The sequence below is a fragment of the Aegilops tauschii genome, chromosome 7 (assembly GCF_002575655.3).
Source record: "Aegilops tauschii subsp. strangulata cultivar AL8/78 chromosome 7, Aet v6.0, whole genome shotgun sequence".
NCBI classification, from domain to species: Eukaryota; Viridiplantae; Streptophyta; class Magnoliopsida; order Poales; family Poaceae; genus Aegilops; species Aegilops tauschii.
Genome location: NC_053041.3, coordinates 75,279,002 through 75,304,323, shown reverse-complemented (window position 1 = coordinate 75,304,323; position 25,322 = coordinate 75,279,002). Strand labels below are relative to the sequence as shown.

At 46.0% G+C, this 25,322-nt stretch overlaps 1 protein-coding gene and 2 pseudogenes across 2 annotated transcripts; all 3 read left to right on the top strand.

Annotated features, from left to right (window-relative positions):
• Positions 1-2,280: 2,280 nt before the first annotated feature.
• Positions 2,281-4,399, top strand: LOC109760782 (F-box protein At2g26160-like). Of its 2 annotated transcripts, XM_040397111.3 has the most exons (2): positions 2,281-3,064; positions 3,152-4,399. In XM_040397111.3, the coding sequence occupies exons 1-2, from the start codon at positions 2,367-2,369 to the stop codon at positions 3,801-3,803; spliced, it is 1,350 nt and encodes a 449-aa protein (XP_040253045.1). In that variant the 5' UTR covers positions 2,281-2,366; the 3' UTR covers positions 3,804-4,399. The 2 variants fall into 2 exon arrangements, with proteins under 2 accessions (XP_040253045.1, XP_073361067.1); XM_073504966.1 differs by having other exon boundaries at positions 2,281-4,399.
• Positions 4,400-6,474: 2,075 nt separating this feature from the next.
• Positions 6,475-8,518, top strand: LOC123495167 (ABC transporter C family member 10-like; annotated as a pseudogene).
• Positions 8,519-9,585: 1,067 nt separating this feature from the next.
• LOC109760781 (ABC transporter C family member 10-like) lies at positions 9,586-11,216 on the top strand (annotated as a pseudogene).
• Positions 11,217-25,322: the final 14,106 nt, after the last annotated feature.

The window sequence follows — 25,322 nt, the reverse complement described above, 5'->3', positions numbered from 1 at the left end:
GAGATTGAACAATGAGGCTTTCTTCTCGTAAATGTTTAAGCTTTCTAGGGTTGCCTGCTGTCTCCAGAGTAATCCTCTTCTTAGTTTTCTTTCATGTCTGAAACTTACCGTATGTAGACTAGGATATAAATTAGGAATGCCTTTTCAGTTTTGTTCTATTTGAATCCTGTAAGACAAGAGGAGAAATTTTGTTCAGTTTATAAATAGGGATATCTGTTGTTTTCTAAAATTATTGCAAAGTTTATGTGAGATTCCTGGTGCAAGTCAGTAATCCAGTTATTTTTAGAACGAAAACGCAGGAGCGTCCCGCTTTAAATTAATAAAGGTCACAACACTCAGAGAGTAAAACATAAAGTGCATTACAGCACTGGACTGGGCACGAAATGAGCAAAATGAGGTGATACTAAGGGACAAGCGGCCCCAATACCACACAAGAGCACGCAGGCTCCAACGTCCAAACAAAGTCAAGCAGCTGAAAACGGTTGGCGAGCGATAACATGGAAGCTCATGATCTTCCCCATAGCCTCCCGCATAAGGTCAGCATCCTGTTGTTTCCCTAGTGACATCCAAAGCTGGAGAAAGAGGTGCCATTTGAGAGGAGGACATCGATATTTCTTGTTGTCTACAAGGCGGCGTGATTCATACAGTAACCGAACGAGGGAAATGCCCCCGCGTCGCCCCGATCTGGCAACACGGGGGAACGCCACGGCCGGTGACCGCCGAGCCCTCCTCTCTTTCCCCTCGTCTTGCCGCTGCCTTAGGGGACCACTGGTGTATTACACAACCATGCTGACCGAAACTGGGTAAACTTCCGGTGTATTAGACTATCTTCGCAGACGTCTACATCCGTATTCATCGTGCCACCCTCGAATCGACAAAGGGGCCTTGTGTACATTATTGGGGGTTGGACACCTGGATAAGCTCAGCCCTTAGTGTCATGTGCTCTCATGCACCGTGACATCGGTAGACTAGTAAGGTCATCGTTGATGAGGGTAAGTCGACCCCCATATGTTACATAAACAGAAGGAATCCCATTTCCGAGCTTACTCTTGCAACTGCTGAACTTCTTTCCAAAACGGTCTTCAATAATTCTTCATTCGTTGTTGGTGAGCTTATGATGATGAATGGGCATCCCGAGGTACATAAACAGAAGCGATCCAACCTTACAGCCAAACAATTACATGTACTGACTCTCCTCCTCTTTGGCCTTACCAACACAGAAGATCCCGCTTTAGTGGAATTAATTTTGAGACCTGAAGGTTGTTCAAAATGACACATAATCAACTTAATTTAATCGCTTTTTAAATGTTATGTTCCATAGAACGGAAAGCCATCAGCTGAGCCTTATGTATAGATTTAACCCTATGATAAAAAAGAGTAATATCATGTACAAAATTTCATCTCCGGGTTGCAAACCTAGGTCTCCCTGCTACAATGGTTGTAGCACCTTGAATAAGCCAAAATGTTCATGCCGCGACAATTAAAAGGTCAGAAAAGGCCAAATTCTTTCCTATGACCGATGCAATAATTTGATTGTTATAACCTTGAAAATTGGGAGGCTCGAACTCTTCTTATAACTAGATGATGCCTCACCCGTTGCTGCGGGAATTGGTTGCAATATATTTCAATAATTGATTGTGTGGAATATAAATTTTTAGATTAAGAACACATGAACCAAAATAAAAAATACGTACGTCTAATTATATTTGATAAAATATTTATCTATACCAATATAAAAAGACCCAAAGGGGCAGATCAATTAATCTCGGCCATCAAATCATATCAATCCAATGACCTAGACTGCTTCAATGTCGAGCGCTCAATACGTTTAGCGTGCAGTTAATTTCATGTCAAAATAGTGCTAACATATAATAACGCGCAAATAATATCCTACTTAATATCCGCATGCACTTAATGTATTTTCAAATTAACGTGCATTGCATGTACACATTGACTAGTTGAATATAAGCTGAACAATAGAATGATAATTATTTTCCCATGCATGGTTGCCTGTGGTGGTGGGTCTTTATGATGCATGGTTGCATGTTAATGTGAGCTTTATCTCATCCATAATTATATGGTGACGTGGCGTGCTTGCATGTTAAGATAAATAGTTTAGTGGGGATCAATCCCTTAGGTTATATAGGATGGGGTAGCCCATAGCGCAATAGTGTTTTGTCTTCTCGTGATTCTCTCAACGACAATAAAAAAAGTATTGAAGATGGCTCTGTAAGCTGGGTTGAGACTGAGGGCCCACCTGTAAGCATGTGTTTCGTGAGAGATACAAGGGGCGTGTCACTCTCAACTCTCTGCGTCTCACCTGTACCTCTCCCCTCCCAACTCTTTCCGTATCCTGTGATCAATCCATGGAAGGAGCTCCGGTCGTGACGCAAACTCCAATGCCGCAAGACACGCCGACCTCCCCAAGGCGAGCTCCGACGGCCACAGCCTCCGGCACAGGGGCCTCAGGCCAGAGCCCTCCCTCCCCGTTTCCACACATTCCCGTCGTCGCTGGCGGCCGTGCAGGCAAGGTGCTCGACGAAATGCCTCCTGACACGTCAAGCCTCGTCGTCGCAGGCCTCGAGCCGCAGCGGCGGCCGTGGGCGGACGTCCCGCCGGACATCCTCGGGATCGTGGCCGGCCGCCTCCCCTGCGTCGAGGACCGCGCCAGGATGCGCTCCGTCTGCGCCGCCTGGCGCGCGGCGGCGCGCCTCCACCGGCCGCCGCCGCCGCCGCTGCCCCTGCTCGTCCACGCGGACTTCACCTTCTCCAGCTTCTCCCCCGACGGTGTCACGACGGGCACGCGTCGCATCCCGCTGCCCGAGGACGTGGCGGCCGACGACGTCCGCTGCGTGGGCTCGTTCGAGGGCTGGCTCGCCGGCGTGCGGCCGAACCAAGGTCGCTACTTTGGCGACGGCGAGTGCTTCCTGATGAACCCTTTCTCCCGGGACGTGCTCCACCTCCCGCCTCCATCCGCGTCTTCCCATTTCGTCGATGCCCACAGTAGATCCCTCCCCATCGTCGGTGGCTCTGGTGTGGTTGAGTGCACCATCAACGCCCCACAGTACGTGATGTCGTTCTGCAAGGTGATCTTGTCCTCCTCGCCTGATTCTGGGTCCAATTGCATTGTGGCTGCCTTCTCTGTGCACAGGAACGGGGCCAAGCTCGCTCTCTGGCGGCCTGGGATGACGTCGTGGTGCGTGTGCCTTGGTGGCTGCATCAGCAAGTTCAGTGATATCACCTTCTACCAGGGGAAGCTTTATGTGCTCAGCCAGCTCACCACAAACCTCTTTGTCGTCGAGATAACAGACGATGACGACGACTCTGGGCTGATGGTTTCTCGTGTCGATCGTTGCCTGGCCGAGCTGCCTGAGGTCAAGGACAGCTACAAACAGAGGTGGAACTTGGTAGAATGGCATGGAAAATTGTTGCTCATCGCCAGATACTTGGGTGGCGGTGAGAGCTGGAACAATATTTGCAAGGTTGGAGTATATGTTGTGGATTTAAGCATGGAACCTCTTCGATTTACTGAGATCAACACGTTGGATGGCGACTGTATCTTCATCAGCCCGTGCAGCAGCAAATCGTTTCATGCGTCGGAGTATGACGGGGTGGAAGGCAATGTTATCTACTTCATCGATGGATATCTTTGCCATGCTAAAAATGGTCCCCTGTTTGATAAGTTCATGTACAACTTGAGAGATGGTACATTGGCGCCATTTGCTGCAGATATAGCAGAGCACAACTTTTGGGCACCAGATGGCAAGCCGATGAGTCCAACATGGTTGTTTCCTTCTGAATGAACTGTGGCACATCAACTCCGATGTTAATGAATCTTTAGTGTATCAGAGAAGCCCTGCTGCTGCTTGGTACGTGGACCATGGTGTTTGGTTTTCAAGAACTGAAAAAGAAAAACTAGTGTATGTTGTTGTCTGATTTGTGATTATTATGATGCTTGCCGACTTGAACTGTTTTTAGTACTTCGTTTCCAAATTTCCATTTGAATCATCAGTTGATTCACATTCGCGGGAGTCAGTAGTTAAGTGAGCAGTGGTTCTTCATATTAACTAGACTCTAGTGGTTCTGCAATGCCTATATAACAGTTCCTCTCCTATCCTCTTCCGGTTCTTTGTGTATTTCTGTCACTGGAGTAGACATTTGTACTAGTTGTTAATATAGCTAGTGGAGTGTTATGTCTTCTAGCTTGATTTAATGGCTTTCATTTGAATCTATGGAACTGCCCGCTTACTTATTGAAGCATGGTATTATTAGGGATGACCCTTTCAGTGCTGTTGATGCCCGTACATCAACAAGCCTCTTGAATGTAAGCATGGTATCAGCACATGCAGATTGTATTACTATTTGATTATGAGCTGTTTATAAAGCTTACTTTGCATGACATGATTATTTCAGGGGTATTTTATCAGATAAGACTAATGCTCCCCCCCTCCCCCGTGTATAGTGATCGGTATTTATTTGTTGATGTCATCCAAGACTAGTTGGTGTTCCATCGAGGCGGATCTTTGGAACATTGGGGCCAATGCACCCGAAAGGAAAAAAATAAATTTAGAAAAATCAAAAAGTGTCAAGAATTTATGATTTTTTTTAACAAATATGGTCTGGCGTAAAACTCGTGTGGAAAGTTTTGCTGAGGAATGACTCTCTGGTAGTTTGGCCGAAAAAAAAACAAAATCGACACTACATAAAAGATACTCCCTCTGTTCCTAGATAGAAGGTTTTTTAGATATTACAATATAGACTATATACAGAGCAAGATAAATGAATCTACACTCTAAAATATGTCTATATACATCCGTTTGTAGTCTCTATTGAAATCTCTAAAAGGTTTTATATTTAGAAACGGAGGGAGTACTATTCACGCATTTTGTAGTCTCAAGTTTGTTTTCTTGGCTCTGGAGTTGGTCGAAGTCTTTCCTTCACAAAACTCATCACAAGACTGTCATACCTGATGGGCTTTGCTACACGTACGTACAGATTCCTACTTAATTTACGTAAGGGCTCACGCGGCAATTTTTGATTGGATGAAATCAGGGGAGGGGCCCCACCCATCTGAATTCAACCGGGGGGATCCTATGCGACCTGGGTTGCACGCTTCAATCGTGAGACCCTCTCCATCACAGGACACTTGGCAAGGCAAGTCAATTAATTCTCCAATTCCAATTAATTCTCTATAATCCCGTTCCTTCCATCCCACGGTCACACCAGTCTATCACCATGTAGCCTGTAGGATGTCGACGGAGCAGAGGAGCTGGCCGGTGGCCGTGGATGGAGCAGAGCGCCGGTGGGGAGCTACGCGACGAGCAGGACGAGCTGCTGGGGCGCCAAGTAGGGCGGTCGTAGACGACGGAGGAGAGCAGCCGGGGTGGCGGCGACGGGGAGCGAGCCGGAGAAGCGCCTCAAGGGTGGGCTTCCCGGTGCGCCGAGGAGAGCAGCCGAGGGGCGGGGACGGCACCGGCACTGCCGCAGCGAGCGAGCAAAAGAAGAAAAAGGCCTACATGCTTTGAGATTCGTTTTTGCCACGTGTCCTCGGCTGGAGAGGGTCTTCGACCCAGGCCGCATAGGATTTTGTTCTGGGGGGTGTTATGGAGGAAGGTTCAGTGTTCTATGCAATTCACTCTTCTTTTTTCGCGATGCGCTTTCAGTGCTAGGAGACGTTCTGTCGATGATGAGGCGCCTACGATGACTTCGTAAATCTCAAGATGATATCTCGACTCAGTCTCTCGGAGATGCTCATAGGAATAGGATGTGCGTGCGTGCATTCATAGGGGTGAGTGTATGCGTATGTATGAGGGCTTGCGTATCAATTTTTTTTCTCTCTCTCTATGTTCTTGTTCATCTCCGAACACCCTCTGTTGTATTGACCGCAGCTCCATCTCCTCCCTCCACGCCCACCACCGCCCCCTCACCGCCGCAGGCCAACCACAGGACGGTCGCTGGTCGCCACATTGCCTCGTACGAGTATTTTACAAACTGACCTGCAGGGGACGACTGACCCCAAGGAAACTTCGCCGACGCCTTGAGCAATTTCGTGGATCTACTTCGACTGCGAAATGCAGATTAAATACGTTGACGGCAGCAGATCCCATTGGAGGCGGAGGGGAGGCGTCGCGGGGCACGCCACGCCCGACGCCAGCAGTGACGAGCGCGCGTGCTCCGTCCCCCGGCCCCCGCTGATGAAAAGGCCAATAGCTACGGCCCGTCGAGGCACTGTTAAGCCCGCGGCCGGCGGCGACGGCGAGGAGGAGGAGGAGGAGGAAGAGAAAAGGGATTAAATTTAGGTTTGCGTTCTTCGCTTCCGCGCATTGTCCTGATTTCTTCAGTATTGGCAGGATTTGTGGCTACTTGTCAGTCTTTTCTACGCAGCCGTGTGTATGTTTAATTCCTGATCTACTTTAGTTAACTGACGGTCACTCGTGCATACATTTTTGTTCTTTGTTGATTGATGAGGACTAAATCAAGCTAAGAATCTCACTCCAATACTTGGCCATTGCTTCAGGTTCTTGGATGGTGAACCTGTGCGGGAGCCCGGTATGCTCCAACCAAGATGCACTTCCATGTGCATGGAACGAAACATTCGACTCCTCCACCTGCACGAATCATCTGGCGGGGTTTGGCAACGGTGCGCTGCGCCTGCGCGGCAGCTTTCCACACTCGGTTCACCGCTGCAGTTGGCTGCGGTGGTCTTCAGTGGCTGCCTAGGTTTGGTTTATCTTGGCCTAGGGCTGTGGATGCTGGGGAATTTCTTCAGTCTGGATTCTCCTGTTTACCTGCCGCACTGGTGGCTCGTGACATTATCTCAAGGATTCTGTTTGATCCTTGCCAGCTTCGCTTTCAGCATCGGGCCTCGATTTATTGAGCGGCACTCGTTCGATTTTGGTCCGTCTTGCTGACCATCTATGCGGCATTCATCTCTTGTTCCTCGGTTCATCACATCGTTGCAGAGAAAGCGATCACCGTCAAGGCTTGCTTAGATGTTCTGTCCCTACCAGGTGCAATTCTCTTCCTTCTTTATGGCTTTCGGCACAGCCAAGAGGAAGAGGGTTATGGAGGAGCTGGTAATGGTTTATATAAGCCTCTTGAGGACAAAGACATTCCGCTTTTAAGTGCCAGAGATCGAGCACAAAACCAGTACTTGATGTTCTTGGAGAAGCTGGATAGCAAGAAACAGTTGCAGTCACATGCCACACCATCATTCTTCTGGACTATTGTTTCTTGTCACAAGCGTGCAATCATGGTCTCAGGTTTCTTTGCTTTGCTCAAGATTCTTACCTTATCTGCAGGCCCATTGCTTCTGAAAGCATTCATCAATGCATCAATTGGGAGAGAAACCTTTTAAGTATGAAGGCTTTGTGCTGACTGCCACATTGTTTGTCTGCAAATGCTGTGAATCGTTGTCGCAGAGACAGTGGTATTTCCGTACACGGAGATTAGGACTCCAGGTAAGATCATTTCTGTCAGAAGCTATTTATAAGAAGCAACAGAATCTATCAAATGCAGCAAAAATGGAGCACTCTTCTGGAGAAATTATGAACTATGTGACTGTCGATGCCTACTGGATTGGGGAATTCCCATAGTGGTTCCATCAAACATGGACAACAACTGTTCAGCTTTGCATTGCTCTGGCAATTCTGTATAACACAGTTGGTGCTGCAATGGTTTCATCGTTGGTTGTCATCATTCTCACCGTACTCTGCAATGCTCCTTTGGCTAAACTCCAGCACAAATTTCAGAGTAAACTTATGGAAGCACAAGATGTTAGATTGAAGGCCATGACTGAATCCTTAGTTCATATGAGGGTATTGAAACTTTATGCATGGGAAGCTCACTTCAAGAAGGTCATAGAGGGGTTAAGGGAGGTTGATTACAAGTGGTTGTCAGCATTCCAGCTTAGGAGGGCTTAGAACAGTGTCCTGTTTTGGTTTCGGCGGCAACCTTTCTAACATGCTATCTTTTGAAAACCCCTCTTGACGCTAGCAATGTCTTCACAACTGTGGCAACTCTGCGTCTCGTGCAAGACCCAGTTAGGTCAATACCAGATGTTATTGCAGTTGTGGTACAAGCTAAGGTTGCTTTCACTCGGATATCGAAGTTTCTTGATGCACCAGAGCTGAACCGGCAAATTGGGAAGAAATACTGTGTGAGCATCGATTATCCAATAGCGATGAACTCATGTGGTTTCTCGTGCGATGGGAATCCATCAAAGCCAATTCTAAAGAACATAAATTTGACAGTCAAAACTGGAGAAAAGGTAGCAATTTGTGGAGAGGTGGGATCAGGAAAGTCAACCTTTTTGGCTGCTGTACTCGGAGAGGTATCCAAAACTGAAGGCACGTTATGGTTTTCTATTACCTTCACTTTGTATGAAACAAGAAAATCAAACAGCTACCCATTATTTAGGTTATGATATAATTCCTCCGCATGTAGTCCATATTGAAATCTCTAAAAAGACTTATATTTAGGAACGGAGGGAGTACTTTTTTTTTATCTCGAATAAATGTACTTTATGTAACCCCTGTTTTTTTCCATGCACTAAAAATACCGTTTGTCATGTCATAGCTTTTACTTTGATTATCTCCCTTTTTATTAGATTGTATGTTATGTACCGTAATAAACTTTCCACTCTATTACAAGTACAAAGGTGATATTAATCGGATGTCCCCGAAGGGACAAAGGTGATATTAATTGTACAATGGAAACACAAAATTGCTCTTTGGGCTTGAGAAATCGTAGCTGGCTAGTTACTAATTATCTTATCAAAGTACAGCCTGCTGACATACTTAAAAGAAGAGTAAATCTCATGTGGAACCACATATTTGTCACACTGATAGTTTGAACTAAATTTTTTTTTGACACATTGAACCAGATTCAAGCACCAAAAATCCAAGTCTCATCCCATCCTAAAAGCCTAAAAGGTCTGCCCACATGTTAGGAAAATGTGCACTAGGTCACCAGACACTCTTTCTCTCGGGAGAATGTAGAGGTGTCCTGAATTTTGAGGGGCTAAGGTGCAAAATTCAGAAGTGGTAATTGCAATAAGGCCACATAGACAATCTTGTCAAAAAGCTGCATCATTGACGTCCATGTCAACAAATAGATGCCAGCTTTTACCGTCTAGTCAGCATGACAAACATGTCAACATGCGGAATGATCATTATATCTGGCTCAAACTGGAATATTTGTGCTTAAAGCCTCTTTGGATTGTAGGATTTTCATAGGAATTTGAGAGGATTTCAATCATTAGGATTTTTTCCTATAAGGGCCCTTTGGATCATAGGATTGGGGTTGTAAAATGCATATTCCCCAAATTCCATTGAAATCTCAACATGGAGTCAAGCCTCATTTATTTTTCCTTTGAGAAGTCCATTCATGTTTCACATTTTTTGAGAAATTCATGGTTGCTTACAAGATCTATGACTGCAAATATGTGCACTGAATTTTATATGCATGCATCAGATGTGCAATGAATTTTATATGCACTGCAAAGAATTTTTTTTCCTCTGTTTTGATAGGTTCCTGATATTGAGTTATGAAGGTTAAGCTTGTGATAAGAAAGCCTACTAGATAACCGTGAATGGCTCGAAACCCTAGTGGTATATATATCCAACTTTCCCTTTAGAAACACTTTAGATGCCCAATGTCTATGTGCCAAACTCATTGGAAATACAGTTACATAATATCATCCAGTTTATGAAGAAATTAACATTGCTCATCAGAAAACTAAATACTTCCGTTCATACTTGCGCAGGTTTTGTTGGAATGGCATTCTCTTATGGTCTTTCCCTAAATAATACTCTTGTTAACTATATTCAAAGGCAATGCAGCCTTGTGAATCAAATAATATCTGTGGAAAGGGTGAACCACTACATGGACATACAAAGTGAACCAGTAGAAGTTATTGAAGAAAACCGTCCGGCACCAGATTGGCCCCAAGTTGGCAGTGTGGAGCTTAGAGATTTGAAGGCAATCAAATTTAAATATGTACATGCACGCCTGACCAGGTGAAACCCTTAAGAAATTCTAACAATTTTATGTGATTTATTTTCATTTGACAGATTAGATACAGGGAAGATGCACCCCTTGTACTACATGGAATTACTTGCAAGTTTGAAGGTGGAGACAAGATTGGTATAGTTTTGGTCGAACAGGAAGTGGCAAGACAACTTTAATCGGTGCATTGTTCCGCCTTGTTGAACCTGCTGGAGGGAAAATAAGTATTGACTCTGTGGACATCACTACGATAGGCTTACATGACCTGCGTTCGTGTTTGGGCATCATTCCCCAAGATCCAACACTTTTTCAGGGTACAGTAAGATATAATCTGGATCCTCTTGGGAAGTTCTCGGATCAACAATTATGAGAGGTAAGACGTGTAATATATCTACAATTTCAGAAAAATAAGCACCTTATCTAATCAGGATTAATAAACTGATTTATGGGGTCGTAATGATAAGTCACCATTCTCTGTTTATGGCATACATGCGTCTTAAAAGGAATCACTAAATTAGTTATATGCTATTGTGTCGCAGGTTCTTGACAAATGTCAACTTCTTGAAGCCGTCCAGGAGAAGGAGCAGGGATTGGATTCACTTGGTAGGAGAGGAGACCTCACTGTATCTATACATATATAAAATTCGGTCTCGCGTTTATTTTAGGCCCCTAGCAAATTGGGCAAACATACAGTTCTGCTCAAGCCCTTTCAGAATTCAAAATACACGTGCCTCTAAATCTCTCAAACTGTTAGTGGTACTAATCAAGATCTTGCCATACAGTTGCTGAAAATGGGTCGAACTGGAGCATGGGCCAAAGGCAGCTCTTTTGTTTGGGTCGGACGCTTTTGAGAAGGTGCCGTATCTTAGTTCTTGATGAAGCCACGGCCTCTATAGACAAGTCCTTCAGAAAACGATCCGGACAGAGTTCAAATATTGCACCGTTATTACAGTCGCCCACCGTATTCCAACAGTTATGGACTGTGATATGGTACTTGCAATGAATGACGGTATGTTTGTCTTATTGCTGCTGCCAACTTATTAGGACTGCATCATAGAGTTTTTATTCCATACTTATGAGCTATATGAACACTTCCAGGGAGAGTAGTGGAGTATGACAAACCTACGAAGCTCATGGAAACTGAAGGATCTCTCTTCCGCAAACTGGTGAACGAGTACTGGTCATGCACGTCGAACTGAAACAGTTAGGAGAGATCGTTGATGACGTGTGTCACTGTTCAAGAACCAGTTTCTCTGGAGATGTACAAGAACCGGTTTCAGGAACGGGCATGTTTGGATCAGAAAGAAAAATCTCTTGTCATACTCCAGAGGAGCTCATTTATTTGGAATCTGAAGAAGATGCAGTGCCATCTTCCAGAAGTTGCCTGGATTCTTTAGCTATGTATTGCTACCTGAAATTTTGAGTAATATACTGCAGTTTAGCTTATTATTTGTTGACCATTGCCGCTCTTCACAAGCGTTGAAGCTGAACAGAGCAAATCCCAGAACAAGTCTTGTCGTGGAATAGTCACGACAGATGTCCTCGTGCAAGGACTTAGTCGTGGAGCCATCGCAACTAGAAAGCTTAAAGGGGTTAAACGGGACAAAGGACACGAGGATTATACTGGTTCGGCCCCTTACGATGAAGGTAAAAGCCTACTCCAGTTGAGGTGGAATTACTTAGGGTTTCGATGACCAGGGAGCTAAACCGCTATGCCTGGCTATCGATCTGATCTTACTTGTCCTGAACCGCCGCTGTGTCGTCCCTTTATATAGAGAGGTTAACGCCCAGCGGCTCTCAGAGTCCCGGCCGTCTTATAAACAGTGTCCGGCTCGGACTCTTAACTATTCTTGCCTTACACTACAAGTCATACCTTAACGGCGGTTTATCACTACGGGCCTTAAGCCGCCTCTAGGCCTTAGGCCCATTACTGAACCGCCATCCTCAAACTTGAGATTGGGCTTCATGTGATGATCGTCATAGCATAACCCGGCCCCTCCTAGGCGGGTGACTCCAGTAGTTATATCCCCAACATTAGGCCCCAGATTGATTTGAGCCGGTTCATGTCAATCTTCAATACCTTAATAAAAAATCTTCTGGCTTCTGTTTGCGCAAAGGCTTTAACCCGCCGTGACGTCACCTTCTGGATTCTTGGTAACCCGCCGTGACATCATCCGCCATTAATGCACGTTTTGCTCAACGTATCTCAACGGATCCTTATCCTAATAACTGTCCCGAAAATTGAGGCGTCTCCGCAGCTGGATAACCATGTCTTCAGCCTCCTCGTTTCTCGCGCCCATTCATCAGCCGTCCCTTATAAGTAGGCCCGGCCCTTAGGTTTTCGTCATTCTTCCCTTTCCATCGTCTTCCTCCTCTCGACGCTTCAGAGCCTGAGCTCCGCCGCTGCCGCCGCACATCCCGTCTGCACCAACTAAGGCCGCTGCATCGACCTGTCTTGACCAGAGAACCGCGGCGCAACCTCCACTGCTCATCAGCACCAGTAAGTCCTCGCCGTCCCGTATATTAGATCCGCATTAGAGTTCGCGAGTTCTTCTGTGTTCTTCGTGGTTCCTCGCGATTCCTTCGCAGTTCTTCAACAACGGCCTCCTTTGATCCAAGAGTAGTGCATAACTTCGGCGGTAGTCGTTTCACACCCATTTTCAATACTAGCAGATCCCTTTTGCTTGCAAAAAGACCTCATTTAGAGCTCATGAACTTCTCTGTACCAGTTTTTAGGTCTAGAAATTTTTCTTTTCTGGACGATTGTTTGATCCAATCTGTGAAACTTGTTTGTGCAACACTTAGGCAAAAACTGCATCTGTTAGCCATGGCGGCTCATATCGCCGTCTTAAAAGAGGCCATGCTTTGTGAAATTTCCGGATCATTCATAATAGAGTTAAATAACTTAATTGCTCATGATATCCACGGCGGCTTAAATAACCTGACACAATTAGCCATATATCATTAGGCCCTTTCATAAGCCGCCATCTTGAATACTGAACTGAAACTTTCCTCCGGCTTAAATTTGAACCGGAAATTTTTTGGTCATAGGCTTCCATCTTTCACAATGCCGCCTAAGGCTCCCAAAGCACCCGTCACATGCAACTGGGTTAGATCCAACGTCACTGACAGCATCTTAGCTGATTTCGTGAAAACGGGTTACCTGCCAAAGAAAGAGGTCATGTCCTATCGTGCTCCTGACCCGTCAGAAGAGAGGCCTCAACCCAAGGATGGGGAAGTTGTCATATTTACTAATCACATGAACCGGGGCTTTGCTCCTCCCGGCTCAAAATTCTTTAGAGATGTCCTGCACTTTTTTGATCTGCGACCTCAAGACATCGGACCCAATTCCGTGTCAAACATCTGCAACTTCCAAGTGTTCTGTGAGGTGTACCTCGGAGAAGAACCCAGCTTGCTACTCTTTAGGGAGTTATTTTATTTGAACCGCCAGAATGAATGTGCCAACGGGCCCAGCTTGGAGCTCGGTGGAATCTCAATCCAACGACGGAGAGATTGTCTCTTCCCTTATGCTGAGCCGCCAAGCCACCCGAAAGATTGGAACCAGACATGGTTCTACTGCCAAGACACTTCTCCGGCTGACGAGAACCCTCTGCCCGGCTTTCGCGCCCTGCGTCTGGAGTCAAATCACCCCTTGCCAGACAAATTATCTCAAGCTGAACGTCAACCACTTACTCCCACCATCAACAAAATCAAAGCTCTTCTGGGGAACGGCCTAAATGGCATTGATCTGGTCCGGGTCTGGATTGCCTGGCGGGTGATTCCTTTAAGCCGCCGCCCCGGCTTGATGTGTGATTACACGGGCCAGAAGGATGATCCTCTTCGGCATAGTCCAGACGACTTACCTGAGGACGTCATTGATGATACAACTAAGTCTCTTCTGAACGAGAGCCTGGCAGATTGCGGGAGAGTGGGCTTAAGCCCTTTCTGCAAGGCTAACCCGGCTCCAGCGGTAAACCATTGACCTGAATACTTCACCTTCCATTTTAACGATTTTGTCTTAACTTACTAACCTTTGTTGTATTTTACAGGCTAATGATAAATTCTGGAAGGTCAAGTATGACCACGAAGCTGCCAAGAAAGCCCGAAAAGTTAAGAAAGCCGTCAGGAAAACCGCTCCCCGTAAGAAGGGGAATAAACCTAACGCCTCGGACCTGCTTCGTCTGGAAGACACCTCCGAGTCAGAGGTAGCTCTTGACTCTTTAGGCTCCTTTTTTAACCATCTTATTGACACGGATTATCAGCAGGAGGACACCGGAACGAGTCATGAAGTGAATGAAGAGGTAACTATAATTTCCTCCGACTCCGAGCCCTTGCCGAGACAGAAAGTCCGAAGAATAACCCGGAAAGTAAGATTTTCACATCCTTTAGCTTATCAGGATCCTCAATTTCTTTTGAAGCGACAGATTTATGAGAGTCGGAGGCAGCCCCGAACCAGCAAAGATGCAGACCTCTCCTCCGGCTTATCCGAAGCATCAAGGAAGCGCCGGACTGAGGTTATCTCCGACTTATATTCTTTATATCCTTTGGCGGGCGTCCCTCGTCAACCACTCAATTCTTCTGACTCAAACTACCAGGGAACTTCGCCTTCCTCCGGCGACTCAATGCAGTCCAGCTTGCCGGCTTTCAAAACCACTCCCGGGTAATGATGATCAGTTGATTTTGTACTTATCTTACTCATGTTTTTGCACTAACCCTTTGACTTGCAGTGTACAAGTGAAGCCCAGCAAGAGGGCGAAGAAAAATAAGCCGGCCGAAGAGCCGGTCCTGGCTGAGCCGGAACTCAGAACGGCTGCTCCTAATGCCTCTGCTGATGAGTCGCCGGCTGTACCATCTCCTGATGCCACCGCTGCTCCCACTGTTGAACAAGCTATGGAAGGTTCTGAGAACCCGGAGATCCCCAGCCCGGCTCATCCAGATGATCCGGACGTTGAGATCACCCGGATTGAGTTTGTCGAACCGGGACGACCTACCGTGCTGGCCAAGTGCTCTGCCAAGGAAGAACTTCCGGAGCTCCGCCGGGCCAAGTTAGACATCACTGATTATGCTCATCTGAGCATTGAAGATATTGTCTCTGGCTATGTGAATCAAGTGCACAACAGTCAGGATCTGGAGATTGACATGGTGAAACAAATACAGCAAAAATATGAGGTATAACTCTCTTTCTTACTCCATAGTTATACTTACCATGCCAGCCCCCAAGTCTATTACTTATGATAAAATATGTTGTAGACTTAATACCGGCTTAGTAAGCACTGCAAGAAAACCAGCTTACCTGGTAGCACTCAAGGTCCGATTTAATCAGCATATCTGAACCGGTCCTTACCTTGTTTTAATCAAGTAGTTGAACAGCAATATGCATTAGCCCCCAAGTGCCAAGTACCTTTGCTTGCAAAGTGCTTGGGACTTATTTGCATGAACCACCACTGTAAATAGAGCTCTTCAGCATACATTAGCCCCCAAGTGCCAAGTGTCTTTGCTTGCAAAGTGCTTGGGACTTAATGTTGCATTATAATCACCCTAACTGTGACCCGGAATTTATACAGGCCGCCGTCAAGCAATTTGAATCGAAGATCTCTGATTTAAAGAACCGCCTGAAGACTCAAGAAAATGAAACCCAAAAGGCCAACTCCAAGTTTGAATTTAGTGTATCCGCTCAAGAGAAACTGAAGAAGAAATTTGAAGCAGAGAGAAAAGCCTGGGCGGATGAAAAGACGGCTTTGCTCAGCCGGGCCGAACAAGCGGAGGCCACTCTTGCTGAAACAGCCGCCGAGCTATCCGGCTTAAAACACCATGTTTCTCAGATGGTCTCCGCAATCTTTGGTAAGTTCTCTATAAGTGTTTAGCTAGTTTACATCTTTTCCAAAGAGCATCTCAATTGTCATCAGCTTACCTGTCTTTGCAATACAGGCCCAGGAGCTCCAATCTTAATCAAAACGTGCTGACAAAATTGAAGGCGGTTTATACCTTGGTAGAGCAACTTTACACCGGGTCACAACGTGCCTTAGCCGTTGTGGCTCTGTCAAATGAAGTTCCCACTCACCTGGCGGATGTACTCAGGCTGCTTGCCGTACTTCCTCAACGCTTCCAAGAGTTGAGACGGGCTTCTGCAAGAGCCGGAGCTATAGCCGCTCTGAGCCGGGCCAAGGCGTTTCTACCGGAGCTAGACCCGGCCGACATCGCCCTTGGGTATCCAGCTTGAAGGAAGACGGCACCCCCTTTGACCAGAAGGACTTCGCCGCTTGTGTGAAGAGCGTACGCCCTGTGGCCACTTTGATTGGCAATGACACAAGTCTTACCAAATATCAACCGGGCTATGACGCGGAGAATCAGAGAATCCCAACACCACGCTATGAAGCAGTCAGCCTGATTCCTCCAACTCGTAAGCATACCTTTGCCCCTGAAGTTGACCCGGCCGGGTTAATTGATGATGAGGCTCAATTTGAAGCCTTGAGTGGCATTGACTGGAAATCTGTTGGGGAACGTAGCAGAAATTCAAAATTTTCTACGCATCACCAAGATCAATCTATGGAGTAATCTAGCAACGAGCGGAAGGGGAGTGCATCTACATACCCTTGTAGATCGCGAGCGGAAGCGTTCAAGAAAACGGGGTTGATGGAGTCGTACTCGTCGTGATCCAAATCACCGATGATCCTAGCGCCGAACGGACGGCACCTCCGCGTTCAACACACATAGGGAGAAGCGATGTCTCCTCCTTCTTGATCCAGCAAGGGGGAGGAGAGGTTGATGGAGATCCAGCAGCACGACGGCGTAGTGGTGGAAGTAGCGGGATTCCAACAGGGCTTCGCCAAGCGCTGCGGGAGGAGGGAGATGTGTCGCGGGAGGGAGAGGGAGGCGCCAGGGCTTAGGTGTTGCTACCCTCCCTCCCCCCACTATATATAGGGCCAAGGGAGAGGGGGGGGGGCGCAGCCTTGGCCCTTCCTCCAAGGAAGGGTGCGGCCAGGGAGGAGTCCATCCTCCCCAAGGCACCTCGGAGGTGCCTTCCCCCTTTAGGACTCTCCCTTTATCTTATCTCTTGGCGCATGGGCCTCTTGGGGCTGGTTCCCTTGGCCCATATAGGCCAAGGCGCACACCCCACAGCCCATGTGGCCCCCCCGGGGCATGTGGACCCCTTGGTGGACCCCGGACCCCTTTCGGCACTCCCGGTACAATACCGATAATGCGCAAAACTTTTCCGGCGACCAAAATAAGACCTCCCATATATAAATCTTTACCTCCGGACCATTCCGGAACTCCTCGTGACGTCCGGGATCTCATCCGGGACTCCGAACAACTTTCGGGTTACCGCATACTAATATCTCTACAACCCTAGCATCACCGAACCTTAAGTGTGTAGACCCTACGGGTTCGGGAGACACGCAGACATGACCGAGACGACTCTCTGGTCAATAACCAACAGCGGGATCTGGATACCCATGTTGGCTCCCACATGCTCCTCGATGATCTCATCGGATGAACCACGATGTCGAGGATTCAATCAATCCCGTATACAATTCCCTTTGTCTACCGGTATAGTACTTGCCCGAGATTCGATCGTCGGTATCCCGATACCTTGTTCAATCTCATTGCCGGCAAGTCTCTTTACTCATTCCGTAACACATCATCCCGTGATCAACTCCTTGGTCACATTGTGCACATTATGATGATGTCCTACCGAGTGGGCCTAGAGATACCTCTCCGTTTACACGGAGTGACAAATCCCAGTCTCGATTCGTGCCAACCCAACAGACACTTTCGGAGATACCTGTAGTGCACCTTTATAGCCACCCAGTTACGTTGTGACGTTTGGTACACCCAAAGCATTCCTACGGTATCCGGGAGTTGCACAATCTCATGGTCTAAGGAAATGATACTTGACATTAGAAAAGCTCTTAGCAAACGAACTACACGATCTTGTGCTAGGCTTAGGATTGGGTCTTGTCCATCACATCATTCTCCTAATGATGTGATCCCGTTATCAACGACATCCAATGTCCATGGTCAGGAAACCGTAACCATCTATTGATCAACGAGCTAGTCAACTAGAGGCTTACTAGGGACATGGTGTTGTCTATGTATCCACACATGTATCTGAGTTTCCTATCAATACAATTCTAGCATGGATAATAAACGATTATCATGAACAAGGAAATATAATAATAACCAATTTATTATTGCCTCTAGGGCATATTTCCAACAGTCTCCCACTTGCACTAGAGTTAATAATCTAGTTCACATCACCATGTGATTAACACTCACAGGTCACATCACCATGTGACCAACATCCAAAGAGTTTACTAGAGTCAACAATCTAGTTCACATCACTATGGGATTAATACTCAATGAGTTCTGGTTTGATCATGTTATGCTTGTGAGAGAGGTTATTAGTCAACGGGTCTGAACCTTTCAGATCCGTGTGTGCTTTACGAATATCTATGTCATCTTGTGGATGCTACCACGCGCTACTTGGAGCCATTTCAAATAACTGCTCTACTATACGAATCCGGTTTACTACTCAGAGTCATCCGGATTAGTGTCAAAGTTCGCATCGACGTAACCCTTTACGACGAACTCCTTTTCACCTCCATAATCGAGAAAATTCCTTAGTCCACTAGATACTAAGGATAAGTTCGACCGCTGTCATGTGATCTATTCCCGGATCACTATTGTACCCCTTGACCAACTCATGGCAAGGCACACTTCATGTGCGGTACACAACATAGCATACTGTAGAGCCTACGTCTAAAGCATAGGGGACGACCTTCGTCCTCTCTCTCTCTTCTGCTGTGGTCAGGTCTTGAGTCTTACTCAATACTCACACCTTGTAACACAGCCAAGAACTCCTTCTTTGCTGATCTATTTTGAACTCCTTCAAAAACTTGTCACGGTATGTATTCATTTGAAAGTACTATTAAGCGTTTTTGATCTATCCTTATAGATCTTGATGCTCAATGTTCAAGTAGCTTTATCCAGGTCTTCCTTTGAAAAACTCCTTTCAAACAACCCTTTATGCTTTCCAGAAATTTTACATCATTTCGGATCAACAATATGTCATTCACATATACTTATCAGAAATGTTGTAGCGCTCCCACTCACTTTATTGTAAATACAAGTTTCTAACAAACTTTGTATAAACCCAAAAACTTTGATCACTCCATCAAAGCGTATATTCTGACTCCGAGACGCTTGCTCTAATCCATGGAAGGATCGCTGGAGCTAGCATACCTTTCAGCATCCTTAGGATCGACAAAACCTTTCTGATTGTATCACATACAACCTTTCCTTATGAAAACTGGTAAGGAAACTTGTTTTGACATCCATCTGCCAGATTTCATAAATGCAGCTAATGCTAACATGATTCCGATGGACTTAAGCATCGCTACGGATGAGAAAATCTCATCGTAGTCAACTCCTTGAACTTGTGAAGATTCTCTTTGCCACAAGTCGAGCTTCATAGACGGTAACATTACCGTCCATGTCCGTCTTCTTCTTAAAGATCCATTTATCTCAATGGCTTGCCGATCATCGGGCAAGTTCACCAAAGTCCATGCTTTGTTCTGATACATGGATTCTACCTCGGATTTCATGGCCTCGAGCCATTCATCGGAATCCGGGCCCACCATCGCTTCTCCACAGCTCATAGGTTCATCGTTGTCCAACAACATGACTTCCAAGACAGGATTACGCATTACTCTGAAGTAGTACGCATCCTCGTCGTCCTACGAGGTTTGGTAGTGACTTGATCCGAAGTTTCATGATCACTATCATAAGCTTCCACTTCAATTGGTGTAGGTGCCACAGGAACAACTTCCTGTGCCCTGCTACACACTAGTTGAAGTTATGGTTCAATAACCTCATCAAGTCTCCACCATCCTCCCACTCAATTCTTTCGAGAGAAACTTTTCCTCAAGAAAGGACTCGTTTCTAGAAGCAATTACTTTTACTTCCAGATCTGAAATAGGAGGTATACCCAACTATTTTGGGTATTCTTATGAAGATGCATTTATCCGCTTTGGGTTCGAGCTTATCAGCCTGAAACTTTTTCACATAAGCATCGCAGCCCCAAACTTTTAAGAAACGACAACTTAGGTTTCTCTAAACGGTGTCGTCTCAACGGAATTGCGTGGTGCCCTATTTAAAGTGAATGTGGTTGTCTCTAATGCCTAACCCATAAACGATAGTGGTTATTCGATAAGAGACATCATGGCATGCACCATATCCAATAGGGTGCAGTTATGATGTTCGGACATACCATCACACTATGGTGTTCCAGGCGGTATTAATTGTGAAACACTTTCCACAATGTCTTAATTGTGTGCCAAACTCGTAACTCAGATACTCATCTCTATGATCATATCACAGACATTTTATCCTCTTGTCACGATGATCTTCAACTTCACTCTGAAATTACTTGAACCTTTCAATAATTCAGACTTGTGTTTCATCAAGTAAATATACTCAACATCTACTCAAATCATCTGTGAAGTAAGAACATAACGATATCCACTGCGTGCCTCAGCACTCATTGGACCGCACACATCAAATGTATTACTTCCAACAAGTTGCTCTCTTGTTCCATCTTACTGAAAACGAGGCCTTTCAGTCATCTTGCCCATGTGGTATGATTTGCATGTCTCAAATGATTCAAAATCAAGTGAGTCCAAACTATCCATCTGCATGGAGTTTCTTCATACCAATAGACATGGTTCGCATGTCTCAATCTTTTCAAAAACGAGTGAGTCCAAAGATCCATCTACATGGAGCTTCTTCATGCGTTCTATACCAATATGACTCAAATGGCAGTGCCACAAGTATGTGGTACTATCATTACTATTTTATATCTTTTGGCACGAACATGTGTATCACTGCGATCGAGATTCATTTTAGGTGCAAGACCATTGAAGGTATTATTCAAATAAACAGAGTAACCATTATTCCCCTTAAATGAATAACCGTATTGCGATAAACATAATCCAATCATGCTCAACGCAAACACCAAATAACAATTATTTAGGTTTAACACCAATCTCGATGGTAGAGGGAGCATGCGATGCTTGATCACATCAACCTTGGAAACACTTCCAACACATATCGTCATCTCACCTTTAGCTAGTCTCCGTTTATTCCGCAACTTTTATTTCGAGTTACTAACACTTAGCAACCGAACCGGTATCTAATACCCTGGTGCTGCTAGGAGTACTAGTAAAGTACACATTCATATAATGTATATCCAATATACTTCTGTCGACCTTGCCTGCCTTCTCATCTACCAAGTATCTAGGGTAGTTCTGCTTCAGTGACCGTTCCCCTCATTACAGAAGCACTTAGTCTCGGGTTTGGGTTCAACCTTGGGATTCTCCACTAGAGCAGCAAATGATTCGCTGTTTCATGAAGTATCCCTTTTGCCCTTGCCCTTCTAGAAACTAGTGGTTTTACTAACCATCAACAATTGATGCTCCTTCTTGATTTCTACTTTCGCGGTGTCAAACATCGCGAGTTGCTCAAGGATCATCATGTCTATCCCTGATATGTTATAGTTCATCACGAAGCTCTAATAGCTTGGTGGCAGTGACTATGGAGAACCATCACTATCTCATCTGGAAGATTAACTCCCACTCCATTGAAGTGATTGTAGTACTCAGACAATCTGAGCACATGCTCAACGATTGAGCTTTTCTCCCTTAGTTTGCAGGCTTCAGAAACTTGTCAGAGGTCTCATACCTCTTGACGTGGGCATTAGTCTAAAATCCCAATTTCAGTCTTCGGAACATCTCACATGTTCTGCGACGTTTCAAAAAACGTTTTCGGTGCCTCAATTCTAAACCGTTCAACATTACGCACTGAACTATCACGTAGTCATCAAAACGTGTATGTCAGATGTTCGCAACATCCACAGACGACGCTGAGGTTCAGCACACCGAGCGGTGCATTAAGGACATAAGCCTTCTGCGCAGCAATGAGGACTATCCTCAGTTTACGGACCCAGTCCGCATAATTGCTACTATCAACTTTCAACTAAATTTTCTCTAGGAACATATCTTAAGCGCAAGCTATGACATAATTTGCAAAGACCTTTTGACTATGTTCATGATAATTAAGTTCATCTGATTATTTAATGAACTCCCACTCAGATAGACATCCCTCTAGTCATCTAAGTGATACATGATCCGAGTCAAACTAGGCCGTGTCCGATCATCACGTGAGACGGACTAGTCATCATCGGTGAACATCTCCATGTTGATCGTATTTGCTATACGACTCATGTTCGACCTTTCGGTCTCTTGTGTTCCGAGGCCATGTCTGTACATGCTAGGCTCGTCAAGTCAACCTAAGTGTTTCGCATGTGTTCCGAGGCCATGTCTGTACATGCTAGGCTCGTCAACACCCGTTGTATTCGAACGTTAGAATCTATCACACCTGATCATCACGTGGTGCTTCGAAACAACGAACCTTCGCAACGGTGCACAGTTAGGGGGAACACGTCTCTTGAAATTTTAGTGAGGGATCATCTTATTTATGCTACCGTCGTTCTAAGCAAATAAGATGCAAACATGACAAACATCACATGCAAATCATAAAGTGACATGATATGGCCAATATCATCTTGCGCCTTTTGATCTCCATCTTCGAGGTGCGGCATGATCACCTTTGTCACCGGCATGACACCATGATCTCCATCATCATGATCTCCATCATTGTGTCTTCATGAAGTTGTCTCGCCAACTATTACTTCTACTACTATGGCTAACGGTTAGCAATAAAGTAAAGTAATTACATGGCGTTTTCATTGACACGCAGGTCATACAATAAATTAAGACAACTCCTATGGCTCCTGCCGGTTGTCATACTCATTGACATGCAAGTCGTGATTCCTATTACAAGAACATGATCAATGTCATACATCACATATATCATTCATCACATCCTTTTGGCCATATCACATCACATAGCATACCCTGCAAAAACAAGTTAGACGTCCTCTAATTGTTGTTGCATGTTTTACGTGGCTGCTATGGGATTCTAGCAAGAACGTTTCTTACCTACGCAAAAGCCACAACGTGATATGCCAATTTATATTTACCCTTCATAAGGACCCTTTTCATCGAATCCGATCCGACTAAAGTGGGAGAGACAGACACCCGCTAGCCACCTTATGCAACTAGTGCATGTCAGTCGGTGGAACCTGTCTCACGTAAGTGTACGTGTAAGGTAGGTCCAGGCCGCTTCATCCCACGATGCCACCGAATCAAGATAAGACTAGTAACGGCAAGTAAATTGACAAAATCGACGCCCACAACTACTTTGTGTTCTACTCGTGCATAGAAACTACGCATAGACCTAGCTCATGATGCCACTGTTGGGGAACGTAGCAGAAATTCAAAATTTTCTACGCATCACCAAGATCAATCTATGGAGTAATCTAGCAACGAGGGGAAGGGGAGTGCATCTACATACCCTTGTAGATTGTGAGCGGAAGCGTTCAAGAGAACGGAGTTGACGGAGTCGTACTCGTCGTGATCCAAATCACCGATGATCCTAGCGCCGAACGGACGGCACCTCCGCGTTCAACACACATACGGAGCAGCGATGTCTCCTCCTTCTTAATCCAGCAAGGGGGAGGAGAGGTTGATGGAGATCCAGCAGCACGACGGCGTGGTGGTGGAAGTAGCGGGATTCCAACAGGGCTTCGCCAAGCGCTGCGGGAGGAGGGAGATGTGTCGCGGGAGGGAGAGGGAGGCGCCAGGGCTTAGGTGTTGCTGCCCTCCCTCCCCCCACTATATATAGGGCCAAGGGAGAGGGGGGGGGGCGCAGCCTTGGCCCTTCCTCCAAGGAAGGGTGCGGCCAGGGAGGAGTCCATCCTCCCCAAGGCACCTCAGAGGTGCCTTCCCCCTTTAGGACTCTCCCTTTATCTTATCTCTTGGCGCATGGGCCTCTTGGGGCTGGTTCCCTTGGCCCATATAGGCCAAGGCGCACACCCCACAGCCCATGTAGCCCCCCCCCCCGGGGCATGTGGACCCCTTGGTGGACCCCGGAGCCCTTTCGGCACTCCCGGTACAATACCGATAATGCGCGAAACTTTTCCGGCGACCAAAATAAGACTTCCCATATATAAATCTTTACCTCCGGACCATTCCGGAACTCCTCGTGACGTCCGGGATCTCATCCGGGACTCCGAACAACTTTCGGGTTGCCGCATACTAATATCTCTACAACCCTAGCGTCACCGAACCTTAAGTGTGTAGACCCTACGGGTTCGGGAGACACGCAGACATGACCGAGACGACTCTCCGGTCAATAACCAACAGCGGGATCTGGATACCCATGTTGGCTCCCACATGCTCCTCGATGATCTCATCGGATGAACCACGATGTCGAGGATTCAATCAATCCCGTATACAATTCCCTTTGTCTACCGGTATAGTACTTGCCCGAGATTCGATCGTCGGTATCCCGATACCTTATTCAATCTCATTGCCGGCAAGTCTCTTTACTCGTTCCGTAACACATCATCCCGTGATCAACTCCTTGGTCACATTGTGCACATTATGATGATGTCCTACCAAGTGGGCCTAGAGATACCTCTCCATTTACACGGAGTGACAAATCCCAGTCTCGATTCGTGCCAACCCAACAGACACTTTCGGAGATACCTGTAGTGCACCTTTATAGCCACCCAGTTACGTTGTGACGTTTGGTACACCCAAAGCATTCCTACGGTATCCGGGAGTTGCACAATCTCATGGTCTAAGGAAATGATACTTGACATTAGAAAAGCTCTTAGCAAACGAACTACACGATCTTGTGCTAGGCTTAGGATTGGGTCTTGTCCATCACATCATTCTCCTAATGATGTGATCCCGTTATCAACGACATCCAATGTCCATGGTCAGGAAACCGTAAACATCTATTGATCAACGAGCTAGTCAACTAGAGGCTTACTAGGGACATGGTGTTGTCTATGTATCCACACATGTATCTGAGTTTCCTATCAATACAATTCTAGCATGGATAATAAACGATTATCATGAACAAGGAAATATAATAGTAACTAATTTATTATTGCCTCTAGGGCATATTTCCAACAAAATCATCAACCTTCCAGGTCATGGAAACAGCCGGAGGAGCGGAGAGGGATGACCCGGAAACCTCGGGCCAACAACGCCCTTGATCTCGCAGGCGGCTCATGGTTATGTCTTAAAAGACGATGCGTCACCTTTTGGACTCGGGGAGTCATGTAATAGAGTAGGACAAACACTTAATTTTGTCGTGCCATCGCGCACGTGTGTAGCGCTCAA